The sequence below is a fragment of the Arachis duranensis genome, unplaced genomic scaffold (genome assembly GCF_000817695.3).
Source record: "Arachis duranensis cultivar V14167 unplaced genomic scaffold, aradu.V14167.gnm2.J7QH unplaced_Scaffold_232525, whole genome shotgun sequence".
NCBI lineage: Eukaryota > Viridiplantae > Streptophyta > Magnoliopsida > Fabales > Fabaceae > Arachis > Arachis duranensis.
In genome coordinates, this window is record NW_026264851.1 from 168,306 (window position 1) to 190,745 (window position 22,440).

General features: G+C 33.5%; 2 protein-coding genes across 3 annotated transcripts; both read right to left on the reverse strand.

Annotated features, from left to right (window-relative positions):
- Nucleotides 1–265: 265 nt before the first annotated feature.
- On the reverse strand, nucleotides 266–934 carry LOC127744090 (NDR1/HIN1-like protein 1). Its single transcript, XM_052256362.1, has one exon. It carries the CDS (start codon nucleotides 932–934, stop codon nucleotides 266–268), a length of 669 nt encoding a protein of 222 aa, XP_052112322.1.
- A 549-nt stretch (nucleotides 935–1,483) lies between these two features.
- Nucleotides 1,484–7,683, reverse strand: LOC127744129 (serine/threonine-protein kinase Nek5-like). 2 transcript variants are annotated; one of them, XM_052256405.1, is made up of 15 exons: nucleotides 7,202–7,683; nucleotides 6,997–7,121; nucleotides 6,788–6,854; nucleotides 6,616–6,681; nucleotides 6,422–6,468; nucleotides 6,265–6,310; nucleotides 6,074–6,154; nucleotides 5,935–5,977; nucleotides 5,795–5,844; nucleotides 5,423–5,504; nucleotides 5,297–5,346; nucleotides 4,649–4,722; nucleotides 4,179–4,230; nucleotides 3,471–4,085; nucleotides 1,484–3,369 (listed from the first exon to the last, which is right to left on the reverse strand). In XM_052256405.1, exons 1-15 carry the CDS (start codon nucleotides 7,214–7,216, stop codon nucleotides 1,732–1,734), a joined length of 3,051 nt encoding a protein of 1,016 aa, XP_052112365.1. In that variant the 5' UTR covers nucleotides 7,217–7,683; the 3' UTR covers nucleotides 1,484–1,731. The 2 variants fall into 2 exon arrangements, with proteins under 2 accessions (XP_052112365.1, XP_052112366.1); XM_052256406.1 differs by lacking the exon at nucleotides 7,202–7,683 and having other exon boundaries at nucleotides 6,616–6,700; nucleotides 6,997–7,062.
- Nucleotides 7,684–22,440: the final 14,757 nt, after the last annotated feature.

The window sequence follows — 22,440 nt, forward strand, 5'->3', positions numbered from 1 at the left end:
TTCCCAATTATACATATAAATCTATGTATAATTGTATAAGCTTACACTACTTATACTTATAATTCTACTTTCCCAGAGGAATAAAGAGACAAATAAATGTATGTATAAGTTCCCAATTAATGATAAGGTTATCATGATGGCATGGGTGTTTCTGTCTCAGTCTCATGCATCAAACTTATACAACATACACCTCACATATTTAATCATTCGAAGTGTTAAGTGACTAATATTTTTCTCTTGCATTTGTCTTGTATTCATAATCTTGTTAGTTTTGTTCTAACGTAGTAACATTACAATCCTTCCCAACACCTAGGAGCTTCCCTGTGTCCTTCATGGTAAAAAACTCAACATCAAGGTCTCCACAATAAATATCCAAAAACTTCTCCTCTGTTCCCCATATCACATGCTCGTATCTAACTCTACCCTTCATTTTCACATTGAAGTTCACCACCCTTTTCTTCCAATCCTTAACCATGTTCTTGTTGCTTCTTGGACTTGGAGCTGGAGGTGTGTCCTTCAACCTCAACTCAACCTTCATGTCCTTCTCCCTCATCTTCTCTACATAGATTAGTAGTGTCTGCTGAAGCACCGGTTCTGGAGCCGAAACCACCATGGAGTCATAGCACACGAAGAATATGAAGTGGTCAACATTCACATCAACCCTCTTGTTTGGGTTTGTGATGTTTACATCAATCTCATACTTTCCTTTGAGATGTGAATCAGTGACACTGAAGTTGGACACAGAAACTGAGCTAACTCGAAAACCGGGTGGCTGTGGTTTCAAGACAGACCAGGCAATGGCCATGACTAGTATTATGATGAGTAAGAGCACAAGGGCTAACCACATCGCCTTTCGAACACAGAGGAACCATGATGCTGAGGATCTTGGTGGTGCTGCAGTCATGCTGATATGAAGAGTAGTCCCTGCCTCCATCTACTAGTAGCCAAAAGGGAAGGGGAAGGTGGAAGGTGGTGATGCTTTGTTATGAGAAGGGTATATGGGGAAACAAAGAATAAGGAGTAGTCTGTAGTAACATGCTAAATGCTTCTAGCTACATGCTTTATTTATAGTTATGTATGTGTAGAAGTTGGTGTATGGTTACCTAGGAAGGTTCCATGAAGCTTCTTAGAAAGAAATGATCAAGGCAACTCAATGTTGACAAAGGGAGGAGAGGGCCTACCAAGTTCCAACATTTTCAAATGTCTTACGTTAAAAGGGGTATGTTATAATTACCAATGTAGGCATAGATCTATTGAAGGACAAAAGAGAACCACATCTATGATCTTTTTTTGTCTTTTTATTTGTCATCTTTCTAGATGTTCTATGGCGTTATGTGTTTGATCAAAAAGCATTGATTTCTAGTTGCTTTGACATTATGGCTTTTGTGCCATTGTCTCATTGCCATGTGCAACTCTATTTATTGATTTATTTGTTTTGCTATATAATCAAACTATCACTATAGTTGATGGACAAGGAATAAAATGTAGGTGAACATTTATTATTAGCAGCTTTAATTTGACTGGCCGCATCATATTCCATACAATTCACTGCATTTTGTGTTATTGATTTGTATGGTCACAATATTTACAACATCATAGTAACACTTGAAAAGGGGAAATTCGTTAATGCTTTTGAAACACATTTAATGTGTGCTCCAAAAACATCAACAGACAAAAAACAACTTCAAATATCAAATACAAGAAAACTCAGCAAGGATAAGAAAAGAAAGATCATGAAGCTCTTCCCACACTATCCTCAATCATTAATCCTTTTAGACTCTTGGCTAACCAAATGGCTGTCTCCCTTGGGGATACCTTATCTTTTCCAAATGGCTTCAAAACAACTGAAAGTTCCTCCAATTTGTTCTGCTCCAGCAAGTCTGCAGAAAGTTCTAAGAGCCCTTCAAGTGCCTCAGCTCTCTGTCTTGAAGATTTCACATCCAAAATTTCCTTTGCCTGTGTTTCATCTTTGACTGTAATAGTCTCATATTTAGTGGAATCAGATTTTGATACTGTAGAATCAGGGCTTTTCAAATCTTGATCCTTAATGGTAGGTTGGTCAAGAGTACTTGATTCCAAACTCAACGTGCCAGGGCAACTTGGAGATTCTAAATGATCAGAAGAATCTGAAGAATTAAGGGCCAAAGGAGTGCTTACATTTCTCATCTCTGCATCATCCTTTACAATGCTGATGAACTTGCCAACATCAACATTTTGAACTCCCACTTCTACAGATTCCTTCACCGGCTGCTCACTCCCGACACGATAACTACTATGCCGTATAACATGGATGACATCACCATAAGCTGGAGGAAGTTGATCAGCAGATGAAATTTCAGCTGATGTGTTCTGTAAAACTGCTCCTTTCTCTTCTTGCAAAATGTCCTGGCTTGGAATTTTAGTGGAGACTATCAGAGGATCTGTTTCAGCCACTGATGACAATCTTTTGGTTACCTTGGATTCTTCATCACCACTTGGGGTGATCATAAGTTTTGGTTGGCTATCTTTATCAGGCCTATTATCCGGTGTGCTTTCTTCACAAGAAGACTTCTCTTCAGAAATGGGAATTGGATGCTTCAGAGACTTAGCTGAAGTAGTTTCCACAGAAATGTCTTGAAGCTCTTTTGATTCTTTTGCAGCTGAAGCAGAGGGCTGTAGAGATTTTCTACCACAACCTGAGGCAGCAGATATGGTTGTCCGATTTATGGGACAACCATCATCAGAAGCGAAAATTCCCTTATGATCTTGAACTGAGTGATCCTGAGATAAAGTGGAACTTAGATTCTCATTGCTTGTATTGCTATTATGGAAGCTCCGTGGAAGCCTTGCAGATTCCCAAGACACATCTTCAGATGTCTCGGAATGCGTAAGAGGCAAGTTGCTATTTAGATGTGATTCCACATTCTCAATGTGGTTTATACTCTCATGATCAGCAAGTGTGAGTTCACTCAAGTCCATAAAAGTAGTTGCATCATCACAAAGTTCAAATCCTTGAATAGACACCGAAGATGAGACTGAATTGCTGCTGTCTGTTTGCATTCCTTTTGAGCAATGTTCAGAATACTTCCGAGGCTCTTTCCTAATATCTCTCGAAACACGTGGTATATGACTGTTAGTCAACCTATGATGGCTTATCTTAGGCTCATGAACCACTGGATTCGAGTTTCTTATATCATTCACTATGTTTGGAAAATCAAGCCTGGCCTGCCTCATACGAACTGGAGATGAAGGTGGTCTGAGTGATCTTGTAGGAGTCATTTGCCTTGGCTTGGCAGGAACTCCATTTCCAACTGTTTGTTTGGTTCGGCCGGATGGCAGAGTCACAATATCTCGAGGTCTGGTTTTCGGCAATGATTCTGTCATCGGTAACTGCAAGCATATTTTAATGTACCAGAAGTAAATGTAAATGTTATGAGGAAATCCATAAAAGCTCATAATTGTAGAGTTGGAAAGTTCCTAATGTTATGTACCTGATACTTTAAACTATGTGATCCCTTTGCAGAATCAAAGGTTGCTTTTGCAGGTGCAATAGTTGGTGCCTCTAAATTAGGCCTCAAACCAAAACTAGGTTTCGGCAATTTGGAAGGTATCTCTGTATTTATTTTTTGGATGGATACATTGCCAGCCTTTATGTGATTGCCTCTCATTGGAGAACTTGATTCTCTAACTCTTCTGTCTTTTAAAGCAATCATTGTATTCTTGAAAAGGTTTTGTTCCTTAGATGCAATATTTGGATGGTTTTCATTATGAGATGGCTTCACCACCTTTACTGTTTTAGCATTGCTGGAACCATTTCCTTCTTCACTGGGCAGGGGATACTCAGAGCCATCATCAACAACTAATGCCTGAATTGTGGTTTCTCTACCAAAATTTGGCTCTGCCATTTCCATGTTTCTCTCATTTGATATCAAACAATCTTTGTCACTGCTTGAGCTATTATTGTTTTGGCTTTCAGGCCTATTTCTTCGAGGATCATGGAAAACTCCAATAGACTTTTGAGGAGAACAGGTTGTAGGCGGACAAAAAGACGGACGATATTGATCAACATAAGGTTGCAGATAGGGGTGTTTTAAGATCTCAGATGCCTGTGGTACATATAAAATGAATTTACTTTGAGTTAACAACAATAATGAATCTCATTAGTGTTGGAAATAAAGTTAGTCTCGGTAGAGGCTTACTGATAAACGATGCTCGGGATTTTTTCGCAGCATGCACTTTATTAGCATTTTCCTGCATATATGAGTAAAATTTAATATTTTCGAGCTAACATACAGATGCAGAGGGTATAGAAAGAATTGAGACTGAAAATGGGGCATATAAGCTAAATTGAAATGCAAGCCTTCTATCCAAGCCTTCTGTCTTATAAGAAATTATCTTCTGGTTCTCAAAAATGGATAGCAGGACAAAGCACAAGATAAATGATTATATGTGTATTTTTATCATTCAGAGACATCAAATTCATATTTACAGAAGAAATCTATCTATTCAAAATACATGGAATTCTTGACAACCAAAAAGATTGAGGATGAAACAGATGAAGTGTATAGTGTATAAAAATGCTTCTACACAAGTGTACCATGCAATCACTAACTTTCTGTTAACTAATTTGAAGGGATATTAAGCATAACAAATGGGAATAGAAACATACAAAGATGGGGAATAACAGGAAGGCAATGGGCCGATTGCGGTACGGTTCACCTTACTTATCAATCCTGCCATATCCTGAAATAAGATTTACCATGTTTATCAAAGGGGAGTAAAAAAGCCATGATAAGATACCTCAACATACATAAATGTCCATATGAATGAGTAGAGAACAATGTGAAGCATAACCAACTGAAATACCAGCATCACTGAACTTATTTTTCCCCCCTCAAAGAAAAAGTCTAGAAATTGTAAGAACAGATGTTAGTTCATGAAGTTCCAAAGGACTATTAACAAACACTGGGAAAGGCTGGTTGCAAACAAGAGTAACCGTAAAAATCCACCACAGATATCAGAATATTGATAACAACCAAAAATATTGGTCATAAATATGGTTCCTGCAAAATCTGGTATCAATGCAGTCCACTTGGTCAATTACTACTAATTTTTACAGCTTTTTTCCTTCTAGATCATTAATGCAAACCGATAACTGATTTTTCTTACTGCACTTAACTGAAAGAAAATTTGCTAACTTTTGGTGCAGAAATGAGATATTTTGTTCATACCTAACTTGAGGATAATGCATTAAATGAATTCAAATATGAGTATACATATATATTATTCTAAATTCAAGAATCAGAGAAGATCTTACAAAAGCTTTAAATGCAGGGCGATGAGCAGCCATTTCATATATACAACACCCTGAACCGGAAAATAAAGGACACTTTAGCTCCAGCAAAATCCACTATACAAGCAACAACATTCATCAAGCATATACCTAATGACCAAATATCAGATTTGAATCCGTAAGGAATATCTGCAAGCAGTTCAGGACACATGTAGTTGGGAGTTCCTACCACCTGCATACAAATATTTGCAGCAATGAATTAATTCTTCATTTGATTATTATTAAGGATTCAATAAATAAATGCAATACTGATCACATACTAATTAAAAACATGGGCAAATGTCATATCATAACATCTAGTGGTTGGAGACCATTAAAACATGGATTCCATCCTTACATAAATATATTAGCTTGTTGGATTTATCAATGCAGTGGAAGGCTAACTAGAATACTTACATCCGCTAAACAAAAGCTAGGATTTAAATGAGACAGAAGAAAACAAGCTCTCAATTTCAAACATACCGAAGATGCCAAATCATCTGCTTTTAGTGTCTTGGCAAGCCCAAAATCCCCTGTTAAGTTTCAGAAACTTATAAACAAAATCAGAATGAAAACGTAGTAATCCAAGTCCAGTATAATCAAATATAGATAGAAGAACTCACCTAGGCGAACATCCTGATCCTTGGTAAGAAAAATGTTTGAACACTGTCATCAGAGTCAACAAACTCAACTTACTATATTTTCAAATTGAAAGATCAAAACATTGAAGGCTGCACTGTTTGTTTCCAACAAGTATTTTACCTTTAAGTCACGATGTAATACATAATTGGAATGCAGATATTCCACCGCTAAGAGTAATTGTGCAAACCACTTGCAGAGTTTCTGAGAAATGTCAAACACTTTCAGTGTGAGCAACCAAAATAACTTAAGGGAAAATAAAAATCCAAGATGTAGAACATTCAAATATATCTGCATTCATGAGACAAGAATACCTCCTCCGGAAAGTATACCCCGTTTGATTTTTTCATCAATGCAGCCCTGTTAAAGATTTGAAGAGAAGACAAGATACAAAAAACTTACAAGTTATTGGTCATGCACAATTTCTTAACTTATTGACCAGCAAGTTCATAGGTATGATAATTAACTCACATGTCTCCACCTTCACAGTATCCAGTAACAATGCAGACAAAGCAACCCTACAATACAAGTAAGATGAGCTTAGCAGAATAGAACTATTTATTGTTTACAACACATTGCAATTATTAACAAAGTTGTTAAGAGAAATTAAGTGTTTGTATGTATGATCATAACAGAGAAACTCAATAAGGGTCAAGAAAATTCACCTTCTCAACCCAAGCCTCTTTGAATTCCACAATGTACGGGTGCCGAATTCGAGCAATAAGAACCATCTAGAATTCCCAATACAGGCTACAATGGTCAAATCCTCCAGGCATGAGGCAAATCAACAACAAGCAAGTTCTAAAGGAAAACAAAAAAACCGCCAAAAAAATGTACCTCTTGATGTGCAGCTCTTCTGCACCTTTCAGTCTGCCTAGCAAGCCTTATTTTCTTCAACACATATCTGCAAAAACGAAACGAAAATCCAGCTACTAAAATTTGAAATTTTGAACCCACCCCATTACAGTATCAGCTAAATTGAATAGACATAAGCAAGAGACACACAAAAAAGAGAGAAAAAATAAAAAGGGGGAAGGAATCAATACTTTTTCTTCTCTGTCTTGTGATGAACGAGAATTGCAGCTCCAAATGCTCCTCTGCCGATCTGCTCCATGATCTCGTACTGATCCATGCGAGACCCCATTGGTACCTCTCTCCAGCTACAAAAATTCTGATAAACAAAAAGAAAAAAAAAAGATGAGCTTTTTATATCTAAGTCAGGCACCCATGATGGTAATTCGGTAGTTGTACATTGCTGAGAAACATTGGAATCACGTGGAAGTGTGGTTTCCTGCAATGGCGGTGCTTTGGCTACACTCAACGCACTCTTCTCTCTCCTTCTCTCAATCTCTGTGTGGGTGTATGTGTCACTGTCACGCTAGCAATAATAGGAGGATCTAATAATAATAATGGAAATTGGCAACAGTGATGTAGCTTAAGGAAAGGTAATAATTTAGCGCAGGAACTGCAATGTAAGAGCTTCTGTTTTTGACTTGTCTTAGATACATATACATGTTCCAGAAGCTAGGTAACAAAAACCAAACACATGGGAATTAAAGTTTGGACCATAATGTAGTAACTATATAACTAACAATTTGTAACACACACACACACATAAAACAACGGACGAAAGAAACACACTGTTCTGTTCTTTCTTTGAGAGTGGAAGTCAATTGGTGAGAGAGAGAGAGAGAGAGAGAGAGAGAGATTTTGGTATGATATGAGATGGAGTTTCATGCCGACAGTACCAGCTAGCTTCCTTGCCTTGCCAGCGTTGAATTTTTGGTATATTATAATAATGTTATAATTCCTTTTTATTATTTTTTTGGATTTTGTATTTTGTTAACTAACTTGAAAGTTCAACGTTAATTAATGACTTAATGGCGATAATTTGGGGAATTCCTTTGTTGTCAATGAAAAGAAAACGTTTTATTGTTGAATTGAAATAGTCTTGCATGCATGTAGTGTAAGGAAATTAAAAACCTTTTAGAGAAAAAAAGAAAAAGCTGAAATTGTTAAAATATGATGTTTGGAATATACACCACAAAACGTTTTTAATAAAAGTTGTTTATTGTATTGCACTGTCTGTGAGTCTCACTCTCACTCTCACTGTCATCATGTGCTTCACATAAATCATCAGATCTGAATCTTCTTCTGTTTCTGTTGAGGTAAAATATCTCATTGCTACTACTTTTACTTTTATGTCATACACTAATGTTTTGGAGTATCACTTTTTGTTGCATTTTGTAAAAGAAATATGTGTATATATTGAGAATTAATTTGATTAGTGTAAATTTTCATCAAATACAGCTAATTAAGACAAAGCTGCTCATTGTCTCTCCAGATTTGTCCCTCTTGTTATGGCCAGATCTGGTGGGATATATGACTATGATATGATATGACATAATACGTGGTGGTCCTATGAACCCTTCTTGTTACTGCTTGTATTAACTATTAACACGTGCCCTATACTACTTTCATTTTTCATTTTCATTTTAGTAGTTAGTTGGGTCTTATTGCTGAAGACTATGAACCTTGTCATCCATGAAATAATTAAGTACCATACTCTGATTTTTGGGTCTGGGACAAGTCCCAACGGTGCAAGCCAAACCTAATAGCATATCCAATACTACATTTAATTTTAATTTTATTTTAGATTTTATAAAATAATAATTTAAAAATAAAAGTGAAATTTGTCTCTCCATGTTTAGTTTAGTTAGAATTTTATATTATTTTTAATTAGGGTTGTCATGTGTATCTACCCTTGTATTCAGGAACTACTAAATCTTAACATCAATTGAGGTTTTACCTATGAACTACCAACCCTGAAAACATGAACTCCACCATGATATGCAATTAATGATATAAATTTGTAGAGGTGTATGTTTGCTTGCTTGCAAAGCAGGTGAACTCCTATGATCCATAATTTCATACAAAAATAAAGGGATTAATCAAAGATATGGAAAGCTGCATTTGGAAGCTGTGTGCGGTTTGTTTTAGGTCAACTAACTAACTAAACTCCAATAAATTAAGTTCATAACAATTACATGATCTCACCCAAAAAGTACAAAAGTTATTCATGAACCAGCAATGTATATACGAGAAGGGGTCACTTTTAATAATGACAATCAGAAAAGAAAAATTACATTCTTTTTTTTTTAATGGATATTCGATATTCTTCTGACAATTATGGAAAACATACGCTGCCAAACTGTCGGATCTTTTTGAGTGTGTAGTGTGTGAATTTGTGTAGTTTTTTTTTTTAAATATTGTCAAGAAATTTATGGATATCAAATTGGGTTTTGGTTTTTTTTGGGTATGCAAATTGGGCTTTCAGGTATGGCAAAAGGCACCATAAAGCCTTTTTTATTGGACCATAACGTAACTGAAGCCCATTAAGAAAAGAGAGCTATTTGACTGAAAAAAATTCAAGTACTGTCAGATACCTTCTTGAAGAATAACTTGGATGGAAGTGGAAGGATGACACCAACATTTTTGTGCTGGTTTGTGCTGATCTACTCTAAGCAAATTAAAACCAACTAATGATTCAAATATTTGTGCTTAAATATATGGTATAATAACAATGATTATGCAGAAGATGAAACAAGGGGCTGATGCACAAGGTCATGCTCAAGTGGTGGCAAAGAACCTAAGGGTATTGTTGATGGAAGGTGTGGCTAAGAACATAAGAAGCTTGGAAGTTACAAGGCACAAGCACCGATGCCAATAATCTCACTTGGAAGGAAGCATGGGGTTGCTCAGTTCCCATTCATGATTATTATGTGCAAAGATATTATTTGAATGTATATATTTGTTCTGGTTAATTTTAGTTGATAATTTTTATTATCAATTTTTTATAGCAATAAATAAGAATTTAGATCGTCTAAATTTTGAATTTTCATTTTAGAGGGTAAAGTGTGATTTCTCACCTATGAATGATTTTTCTCTCATATTTTCTTTTGGTTTTACCTATGAAATAAATAGTAAAAAATCACACTTTATTCTCTAAAGTAAAATTCAAAATTTAGAAGATCTAAATCCAATAAATAAATAAAGAGTAAAGTATATTTTTTGTCTCTTGATAAAATTTTTAAAAATACCCCTAAATTTTATTTTATTTCTGTCCTAAAAGTTTTTGATTTGTATCAAATGCAAGTGCACCGAATGGTCCAAATAATACCTCAGGTAAGTAAGGGTCAATTCCACGAAGATTGTTGGATTGAGCAAGTAATAGTTATCTTGCTGGACTTAGTCAGACAAATAGAAAAGAGAGTTGTTGTTGTAGGCGCATAAACAAAATAATAAAGAGAGCAGTACGAAATTGGTGTAAAAACAATAATGAGAAATCAGTTAAGACTTTGGAGATGCTTATCTTTTCAGATTAGTACTTTTTACTAACTATATTAAAACCGAATGATTCATTATATGGCAAAGATGTAAGTGATTAACACCAGGGTCAGTGGTCAATTAATCTCCTTTAATTCATATCAAACAGGGTTAGTGGTCATTTAATCTGAACGAGGATGAAACTCACGCAATTCAATCTCTATTGGTCCTACTTAAAGTGCCACAGACAATGTCAGATCTTTCGGATCGGAGAATAAAGCTCAGTATTCTAGCTTTAGCGCCATAGAAACCTCAATCACCCAAAGCTAACCGGATTTTATGTCACAAATCTAATTAGCCCAGGCAATTTGCAGTTTAGGTGATGTATTCTCAAACTGTAGCTCAATACTATCCGGTCAAGGATTCGCAATAACTCATGTAGAATAAGGGATCATACTTCCGTTCCACCCCAAATTCATTTAGATTAAGAAAAATAATACATCATAGAATGGAATCAAATATATATTAAAATAGAGAAAGTAATAATATTAATCTATGGGAATAAGCAGAGCTCCTAACCTTTGCTTAGGAGGTTTAGTTGCTCATAACTTTACAGAGAAAACGAAATAAAAGTAAAGAAGATCTAAAGTAATGTGTCTCTCCCCTCCCGGGAGGCATGGTTCTCAGAAGGAAGGGAGTCCCTTATTTATAGTAAAATTACTAGACCTAAAAGATATTAATTTAAATTTAAAAGTTACAAGAATAAGATAAAATAAGCTAAGGAGTGTTAAAATCCACTTTAGGGACCACTTGGTGAGTGTTTGGGCTGATGCCTGGTATTCAACTTGGATTTTGGGTGTTCAACGCTGGTCCCTGCTCCCTGGCTAGCGTTGAACGCCAGTTTTGGGTATTCAATGCTGGGCTTGCTCCTCTTTGGGCGTTAAACTCCAGATGTGGATGTTCAACGTCAGTTTTGGGTAGTGATTCTAGAAGAGAAATATAGACTATTATATATTGCTGGAGAGCTCTAGAAGTTAGTTTTCTAACGCTGTTGAGACCGCATCAATTGGACCTCTATAACTCGAGATATGCTCTTTGGAATGCACAGAGGTCAGGATTGACAATATCTGCTATCCTTTCTTCGTCTCTAAACAAGATTCTGCCAAATTTGCCTGAAATTCACCTAAAATCACAGAAAAAACACAAAAACTCAAAGTAGCATCCAAATGATGAATTTTGCACTAAAACATACTAAAACATGATAAAATATAATTAAAAATAACAAAAAAATGCTATGAAAAAGGGTATAAAATATTCACTTATCACAACACGAAACTTAAACTATTGCTTGTCCTTAAGCAACCAAAAATAAGATAGGACTAATTAGAATAGAAAAATAGATCAGGTTTTAGAGTTGCCAATGAAGCTCAGTTCCAATTATTGAATGGGGCTATTAGCTCTTTATTTCTGAACAGCCTTGGCATCTCACTTTCTTTTGAAGCTCAGAAACATTGATATCCTTTGGAATTAGAATGCGGATGGTATTATTGATTCTCCTCTTTTAGTTTTTCTTGATTTTTGAATAAAGCTTCTTTTGGTGCTTTACATGTTTGAGCCTAGTCGTGACTCTAAACATTTTGTTTTCAAGTATTACCACCGGATACATAAATGCCACAAGCACTTAACTGAGGGAACCCTTTGGATTCGAATTTAGCTTTGCTTAAATTCCCAGACAGTGGTGCTCAGAGTTCTTAAACGTACTCTTTATTGTATTAGATCACGACTTTAAATGCTTAGTCTCAAGATTTTCTTGACACCTTCATACGACAAGCATATAGTTAGGGATAGCAACTCATTTGAGCTTTTTAGGCCAATTTTGACTCTCCTAACCATTGATGCTCAAAAGCTTGGATTTTTTTTCTTTTGATTTTTCTTTTTATTTTTTTTTGCTGTTTCTTTTGCTTCAAGAATCAGTCTTTTTGATATTTCAGAGAATCAATCTTTTTGATATTTCAGAGAATCAATAATACTTCTTTAAATTCATTGTTCTTCAAGATCCAATATGCTTAACTTCAATATCAATTATGCACAGTTAATTCATGCATTCAAAAAATAGAGATCAGGCCACCACATCAAAGTAATCAGAATAACTCATAATATATAACTTAAAATATCATGCATTTTGCTACTTCTTTTTCAAAAATTTTCTTTTTAAGCTTAGTGGACAATTCATGAGACATCTTTAACCATAAAAATTTTGAAAATAAACTATTAAAGCAAAATCCTAAGAGTGATCATGCAAAAGTTAGAATAGAAAATAAAAAATAGAATGAAATACTGAAAAATAGAAAGAAGGGGGGACGAAACTCAACCACCTTAGTGCTGATGGTTGCTCAGACTGTGCTCTTTTGTGAAGATGATTCACTTCCCTTTGGTGCCATTGATGATAATATACACCTAGAGCTTGCTCTGTAACACCAAACTTAAAAAATTCGCTTGTCCACAAGCAAAGAAAACTTGGTCCTTTCTGTTTCCTTATGGGCGTTGAATGCCCAAGCTCTCTTCCCCCTTCTGGCGTTGAACACCAGTAAGGGGCACCCTCCAGAGTGTTTTGTTTCTCTCCTACGTGTTCTTATTTCTGCTCTAAGTGCTACATATGATCACAAACGTTAGAAAAATAGGAAAACTATGAAATCAATAGAAAATAAAATAGTATGAAATCAAACTAAAGTAACAAAAAGAAAATAGAAAAGAAGAAAATACTATATGATACTCATGGTTGGGTTGCCTCCCAACAAACGCATCTTTAATGTCATTAACTTGACACTTGATTGCTGAATTTTCTTTCTCTTCTTTCAGTTGGTTAAAAGAAATGACTCCAAGGAAAAAGAGGAGGAGATTAGTGTCCTCAGATTTGAATTTCTCCTAACAAATTTTCTTTTTTTTTATTTTCAGCTTGTTCTCCTTGTTTGTTAGGGTAGGGGTTGGATTCCTTCTTGCTAACCTTTTCCTTTTCATGGATATCCTCTTTTGTTCCTTGATCACAATCCCCTTTTCAGCGTATTCCTTAATTATCGATCTCTACCACTCCGGATTCAGAATTTGGGTGTTGTGTGATTGGTGGAGTGTACCCTTTATCAAGAACTTCTTGAATTTGTGGTTCAATGAACTCACCCTCTATGTAGCTCTCTGCTTCATTGGAGTGTAAATTCCTATAAATGTTTTTCTCTCCTACAACCTCCTTTTTTCGTGCATATTCTTCTTCTTCCATGTGTGAGGGTGGAGAGTTCTCTACTTCATTGGAGGTATGGACTCCTTTGAATGATTCCCTCACATTCTTTTGTATGAATTTGCATTGCTTCCCTTGTGAGGGGTTTGCTTGTTCCTCTGCCCATCGCTTGGTAATCACCTCCACATGCCCCTCTACATTCTTGACACTTATTCTCATATCATGTATGCAACTTTGAGTGGCCTTCCGTAATTCTTTTATTGTAAGCTCTAAAGTTGATAGTTCTTAATAAGGAGAGGATGATTCTTGATATAAATAATGAGATGGTGGCTCTTGATATGAGTAAAAGGAACATGGTTCTTGGTATGGATAGAGAGGTGGTGGTTCTTAGTATGAGTAAGCAGAGGATGAGGATGAAAATTTTTGCAAAATTTTATCTGTTATTTACTCCAGTTCTTGGTAGACAAGATCAAAAGATGATGGTTTTTGACATGAGCAATATGGAGCACTGAAATTTTCTTGGTCTTGGTTTTTTCAACCAAAGTCTGGATAATTCCTTCATCCATAGCGATTTGAATTACTCTTTAGGTGTGAGTAGTAGCCCATGCGATCCTTCTCCATAATTGTTCCTCAGCATAAAATACCAAACAAAATTAAATGCATCAGGTGATAAATAGAAAAGCAAGGAAGAACAAAAATATATATTTTTTAAATTTTGAAAATAAATAAAAAAATAGAATACTAATTTGAAATAAGAAAAATAGCTAGAAATTTTGAAAAATTAAAAAAATAGAAAGAAAGGAGTTTAAAAATTTTCGAAATTCAAAAAGAAAGAGAAAACATTAAAGGAACACCAAACTTAAAGTTTGAAATTAAATATAAAATAAAATAACAAATAAAATTTGAAAATTAAGGAAAAGATAAATAAGATAGAGATTGAAAATCAAGAAAAATAAACAAGATAGAAATTTAAAACAAGAATGCAAGAATTAACCAAAAAATTTCAATAATTAAAAAGAAAAGGTTGTAAAATTTTTGAAATTCGAAAAGAAGGAAAGAATTAAAGACTAAAGAAACAACAAACTTAAAATTTGAATTTAAATAAAATAACTAACACAAAATTTCAAAAATCAAAGAGAAGATAATTAAGATCAAGAAAGATAAATAAGATAGAATTCGAAAATTCAAGAAAACAACTAAATAGAAAGAAACACTAACTTTAAAATTTGAAATCAAAATAAAGATAAGATAGGATAGGATAATTATTTTTTTAAGATAAGAAAGATAATTATTTTGTTTGTTTGTTGTATTTGCATAAAGCACAATAATAAAGAAAGCAATAAAAAGTTGATCAAGAAACAGTAATGAGAAAACAGTTAAGGTCTCAGAAATACTCACCCTTCCGGATTAATATTTCTTACCAATTATTTTAACAATAAATGATTCATTATATGACAAAATTTAAGTGATTAAAACCTGTCTGTTCAGTGAATTAATCTCCCCCAATCCTACTTAAAATGTCACATACAAGGTCAGATCTTTTGAATTAGAGGGTAAAGTTCAGAAAACTAGTTTAGCACCACAGAAATCTCAATTACGTAAGAACTCTGAGCACCACTGTCTAGGAATTTAAGCAAAGCTAAAATTTGAATCTAAAGAGTTCTCCCAGTTAAATGCTTGTGGCGTTTATGTATCAGGTGTTAATACTTGAAAACAAAACGCTTAGAGTCACGACTATGCTCAAAAGGTGCAAAGCACCAAAAGAAAAAGTTGTGGTCAAGAATCAAGAAAAACGGCTAATTTTTCAAAAAATTTAAGATAGATTCAACAATAATTTCATAAGAATAACCCTCAACACAAGCAAATCAAGTATAATTTTTATGTATTATTGGTACATTTGTCTTAATTTTTTTGAAAATTTAGCCATCGAAGATATATTTGATACAAATCAAAAATTTTTAGAACAAAATTGAAATAAAATAAAACTTAAGAGTATTTTTTAAACTTTTATCAAATTTCAGAGATAAAAAATATATTTTACCTATAAATAAGATACATTAATATCTAAAGATAGTTAAAAAAATAAATATTTGAATATCAGTGTTAATTTGATATCATGTGCATAGTTTAAGTATTAAATTGATGCAATTCTATTTCTTATTATTATTAAGTACGATTTTTTTAATTAAAATGGGACCTAATTCTAAGAGAAGAGAAAACTATGCTATAATCATTTCGGGAATGGGAATCTCTCTACAATTATCATCAATAATACTCTAAGTTTCTAAGAAGCATATTAACAAAATAAAAATCAAAATTTGCTGTTATTTTTTTCCTTAGCAAGTTACTTTGTATATCTATTTCCTCCTCTGTATGTATGCTAGAATTTTAGATCCTATTCCTTATCAATGTAGGTTGCAATGTGCTTGACAATATTGGTAGGATGTTGTAAATTTTTTTTTTATTCAAAATTGTTAAAAAATAACCTCTCTAAAAATCATATTCCACTATCACTATTTTTTGTCTTAGGTCCCACAGTCTTTAAAATTATGTAAAATTTTTATAACTCACCCCTAAAGGTTGTGCACACTTTCAAATTGACCTTATATTCTATATCCACCTCTCTAGATAGATTCATGTGATCCCTTTGTAGCTTATTTTACCATGATTTTTTTCCGTTGTACCATACAAATTTACCTTAATATAATTTTTTAGAGAGCTTGCCAACTCATGAAAACTTCTGCTTTTATAGGTTAAAATTTAAATATCTGACACTGTTTTTAAAAAAATTTCAAATGACCAAATATAAAAGAAGATCACTAGATTCGATTCAGTTAGTTTCTTATAGGAAGGTGAAAATAAAAAATCTATTTATTACTCGATTAGATTGATCTAAATCCGATGTAAAATTTCATCGAATCTATGCATTAAAGGAAGTTCTAAAAAAGTAAGTTAACTAATAAGAATGTTCTATACCCATATTTAGATGCTTTCGGACAGTCTCACACCACATAAATAAAATATTATTCAGTATTCCTAAGTTTTTTTACGTTTGAAATCATGTTTATTTTCCTAATTTTTGGACAAAAATAATCTTCTTCCCTTACCTTCTCCCCACGTCTATTTAATCAAATATATGATGGACAGTTATAATGATAGTGACACTATCATCATCATTGAAGTAGCCAGAGAGTCTCCTACTACACCAACCAACACTCTTATCTAATCGCACACACATTACACATACTCAGAAAACTCAAGAAAACAGAATGAGAGAACGAAGAAGACAGAGAAAGAAAGAAAAAGAAGAAGTTGTCTGATAATGTGGTTGCAGTGGCTGTAGGTGATGCTGAACCAGGAACAGTATGGAGTCAAAATCATAGAGACAAAATCGTATTTAACACCACTACTACTACTACTACTACTACTATTACTGTTATTGTTGTTGTTGTTCAAGATTTTAGAATGATCTAGAGAAGGGGTGCATATATGGCCTCCTTTTGAACCCTTTTGCCTTCTTTTAATTCTGACTATAAGGAGAATTTAGTTAGTGTCTGTCAAATAGAAACTCAAGAGACAATTTTATTTTGTCTTTTCACGATACTTTAAGAAATAGAGCAACTTTTTATTTTTTTGAAAAGCTGTGACTTCTGAGATAAAGGTAATGTAGAAGACATTTTTATATTGTCTTTTCATGAAAGAAAAACAGAAGAAGAGTAGAAAAAAGAGATTTACATATGAATGACATTTTTTTCCAGCGGGGCGGGCATCTGTCGGGAAGCAGTTTTGGGGGCATTTTTTATCCTTGAGAGGTGGGTACGGGTACCCGTGTAATAAACAAGGCGGACAATTTCTGCGCTTCTCTCTCAGACTCTCACTCTCTCCTTCCTCTATTACACGAGCCTTTCTCTCACTCAATCTCACCAACACTTCGTCACTTCCTTCTTCTTCCTTCTCACTGCGTTGTCGGCGTCCTCCCTCTCTATCCCTCACGTCGTCGTCCTTCACCTTCCTCCGGCACTGTCGCCGCTTACTTTCTTCCTCTCACTGCTTCGCTCGCTACTTACTTCTAGCTTCACCACCGCCTCCACTTTACAACGAAGCTTCATATCTATGATGTCGATGACATCCTTCCTCCAGCAATGCCTCTGCTCCACGACATTGATGATGCCTCTTCCACTAAAATTCTACGTCACCTCTGCTCAGTGAAGACAATGATAACTGTGCTCTGTGGCCGACCACCTTGTAATAAGTTGGATGTTTATGTTAATTGATGAAATTAGTTTTAATATATACTTTAATTTTTAATTAATGAAATTGCTATGAAATTGGAACATTGGAGTTAGGGTTTAAATTTTGTTATTGTGAAATTGGGTTTAGGTTTAGAATTTGGATTCTATTAATGTGAAATTGGATTAGGTTTTGGGTTTGTGTTTATTAATTGATAAATTTAGGTTAGATTTAGATTCTGTTACTGAGGAATTGAAATTAGGAATTTGATTCTTAATGTGAAATTGAGACATTGAATTATAATACTAAGTTTATTGTGAAACTATTGTTGTTTACTGAGTTTTTTCCTTTTTAAATTTTTTTTATTTGTTTCTTTCAAATCCGTAGATATCCGCGGATATCCAAATATCCGGCAGGTACGGAGTCTCCGTTACCCGTCACAGGGATGGGACAGGGACAGGAAGGGTTTCTGGAGGTGAGGGGCGGGGGTAAGGGGCATGTCCCCTCCCGTGGGGACCCGTTTTCATCCCTATTCACACAGTCATATATCCTAATTCAATCATCATATGCAATGTGACCTACGTCCAGTCTCTCCCACAATAGTGGGAGAATTTTCACTATCTTTCGTAAAGATTACAAACACTAATTTATCTAGGATTCAACTCAATTCTATCTAAGACAAACAAGCTTCTACCCAAACTAGATTTGGCTAGGTTCACTCGCTAAACTTGCAACCACTAAGTGCTCACCCAACTTAGCAAGGGAATCTCCTCAGAATTATGTGTACAAAACGAAAAAACTTACAAAAGATTTTTGATATAATTTTCTAACTTTTTCTTATAACTCTCTTTGCCTTTTCTCTCGATGGCTTTTACTGATTCCTTACTTAATGCCTTTTTCTATTGAAAAAAATAAAGAAAGATGAACACTAAAAAACAGAAAATTTAATGTAAAACTCTGAAGGAGAAAAAAAGGATAGCTTGTAAGCTATGAGAATCTAAACTCTATGCTCACTTCTTTCTCTTTAGCATCACGATTTAGGTGGGTGGTTTCATATGCAAAGCATTTTTCTCGCAACTCATCATAGGACATTTGTTTTAGGTTACCACTCTCAGAAATAATAGTAACTTTGGTTTTCCACTCTTGGGTTAGGCTTCTCAATATTTTTCTCATTAGCACTTGTTCGGTGTGAGTCATTCCCATAATATCCAAGCTGTTGATGATGACAAAAAATCTCTCACATTTTATCAATAGTTTCTCCTTCCTTCATAGCATCTTATATTCTTTTCTTAGCATGTTGATCCTTGTTCCTTCACTTGTTCGATGCCATTTTGAGTTATTTGGAATTTATCCCAATTTTTTTTATTATTTTGCACCTTGATACCTTTCGGTACTCCTCAAAACTAATTGAGCAGTGTATCATGTTGATTGCTTTGGCATTTAGTTCCACATTTTTCTTGTCTTCATCGTTCCATTTAGCTTCTTCTTTGGGTGTTACTACTCTTTCTGCACTTGTTTTTGTTGAAATTTGTGGACATTCACAATAATCTTCCAGATATCGTAGTCAACAGATTGGACAAAAATCCTCAACCTTTTCTTCCAGTAGTTGTAGTTCTTGCCATTGAAGAAGGGAGATCTATTGTTGGATTGACCTTTAGTGAGTGTGTAAGGCACGATATTTGAACCCATGTCGTTGGCCATTCGGATATTTTCTTCAAGTTGTAAAGTTTAATTTGGTTTCTTAAGACCAAGCTCTGGTACCAATTGAAGGTTTTAGAATAGTCTAAAGAATGAGGTGTTGAAGCTGGATTTATCCCATATAGGATTGAGTTGAATTCTAAAAAAATTGGTGTTTGTAATCTTTAAAAGATAGTGAAAATTTCACCACTATTGTGGGAAATACTGGATGTAGGTCACATTGTATATAGTAACTAAATCAGGATATATGACTGTGAATTTACTAGATGTAGGTCACATTGCATATAGTAACTAAATCAGGATATATGACTGTAAATTTTTCTTCTCTACTTTTCTTCTATTTTTCTTTCATAAAGAGACAAAATAAAAATATCTCCTATATTACCTATATCTCAGAAGTCATAGATATTTAAAAAGTAAAAAATTGCTCTATTTCTAAAAGTGTCAAAAAAAGATAAAATAAAATTACTTCCTGAATTTCTTCTTGACAGACAATTCAATAACTAAGTTTTTATCCTGTCAAAATTAAAAAAAAATGTTTAAAAGAAGACCATAAATCCAATCTTCAATTTTTTGGGTCATTTTAAAACCTTCAATAATAATTATTATTATTATTTAAGTTTTGAGAACCTTATCTTTGGACTACACCCTCCTATTTTCTAAGACTATTTATTAATTCTCTCAAAACTTAAAAATATATGTCTCGTCAGTGCAAAGTGCAAAGTGCAAAGTGCAAAGTGCAGAGGCATCTTCATGAGGGGTGCATATGAAAATCTTACTTTAATGCATAAGATACCCAGAAGAGAGCTAGGCAGCAGCCACATCAATCACTCCCCTTTCATTATCTTTTCTTCTTTTAATTTTCTTTTTATCTCTTTGCGATTGTGATGACTTCATGTTGTCACCTTAGATACAAGATAGACAGATAGAGACAGTGCAATAATCATAACCAAAAATAAAAATGGAAATGTTTCATTGCCACCCTGTTATTACGATACCTAGTCTCCTTACCCTCAATGCTACAACCAATCATCACTCTTAAATTTTTACCTTAAAATTTCAGGTACAACCATTTGTAACAGAAAAATCTCAACGTATTACGTACTACTTCACTTGCAAATATTATTTTCATTTATTTATATCTTTTCATTGTAAAATGGAATATACAATTTACTTAAGACTTGTTTAATATAATACGTTAAAAGAATATAAAGAAAAGAAAGGAATTAAACTACATATAAAAACAATGCATATTATTTATGTTATTCTTATTCAAGGTTGAACCTTTAACATCATCATCTTATTAATTTGACTTTTATACACTATCTTATTAATTTGACTTTTATGTTATTATTATTATTATTATTATTATTATTATTATTATTATTATAAACAACTCAAACCCTACTTATTACATACAATATCTATATATGGAGTGCAAGTCTTGTACTTGATGATTTGCTAAATCTTCCATCAATTAGATGATAGAGACCTAGTGGGTTTGAAACCTATATTTATTACCAAAACCAAGTAAATTTTATTCGGTTGAAGTTCACTTTCTGCTGATTTTTTTGGTTATGGAAGAGGTAAAGGTGTTGTGCCGCGTTATAGATGATGGAGGTGCTACACTAATTTGTGGGACAGCTTTTTGTTCAGATTTGGTGTTAAGGAATCAGACTTTTTAAATTTTTTGTTTTTAGGTTTTTGGAAGCAAATCGAAGGGTCCGTTTTGTATGGAGGGAGGATCTGAAATTCACATAAAATAAACGAATTCTGTGATTTTTCCATGATCAAAATTTTTTTTGATGATTTACATGAAATTGGATGGTCCGTTTTCTCTATTAATTTGTTTTTTGAATTAAGTTCAAGAAATCGCTGAGTCTGAGTTGTGCCTAACACCACACCAATATTAAATATCACTCCTTCCCATATCCAAGTCTAGCACCGGCTTTACCTCCATAATCAAATTAAAAAGCGTTCACTTTCTTCTTATCAATTTTCTCTCTCTTTCATTTGTGTCATAAGGTGTTAGGCGTCTAAATCACCTAGAGGTTTACATAACAACTTTCACCATAGCATTTTTTATTTTTTACTTCTACGTGCATATTGATCCAAAGAAGAGACAAAGTGTGAAATTTATAGTAGAAGGATCAAGAACTAAAAAAACAAAAGGGAATTTACGCATGGATAAATAAAAACCTACTAAATTCTAACATCATCTTACACATTTATGGTATTTGGGCTTTATATTCTTTATTTTTAGTGTTTATTTTTTTATATAAAATTATAAAAATAAAAATAGTGAAAATAAAAACATTAATATACATCTAAATTCCAATTGAACAAATTAAAACTTGATTTTCAGTGGTCTCAGCCAATAGAATTTAGGTACGACTGTATGATTGGATTGTGAGAGAAAAAAGTCAGCAAATATAATGACTCAAAAAAAAAAGAAGGAAAAGTAATAGTGTATGTATGTAATTGTAAACAGATTTTGAAACAGAGAATCAGATATGGGATAGGGGAAACATCATGTTGTGGCTGCCAATGCCCATGCCATTTGCCTTTTTAATCAAACCACCTACCAAAGCATATCCCCTTTTTCGTTCATTTTCATGTTTGATTTATTTATTAATATCTTTTGACATCACATCTTGTCATATACGTGATTATGTATTGAATTTAAGATATTATGAAAATTCAACTTAATCTAAGAATAAAACATACAGATTTAATATTAAAAATAGATGTTAAAAAAATACATAAAAGTAATACATATAACATATTCTTAAATATTAAAAATTTAAAAAGATAAAAATACAAAAAAAGATGTTTCTATTACTGCTATATTTTAAAAAATTAAAAAAGTATATATTTTTCGATCTCTAATTTCAAATGCAAATTTTACTTTTTACAATAAAATTTTTTTTGAAAGCCAATAATTTTTAGAATTTTTAATTGATTAACATAAATATTAAATTATTTTAAATATAAATTATATATTTCT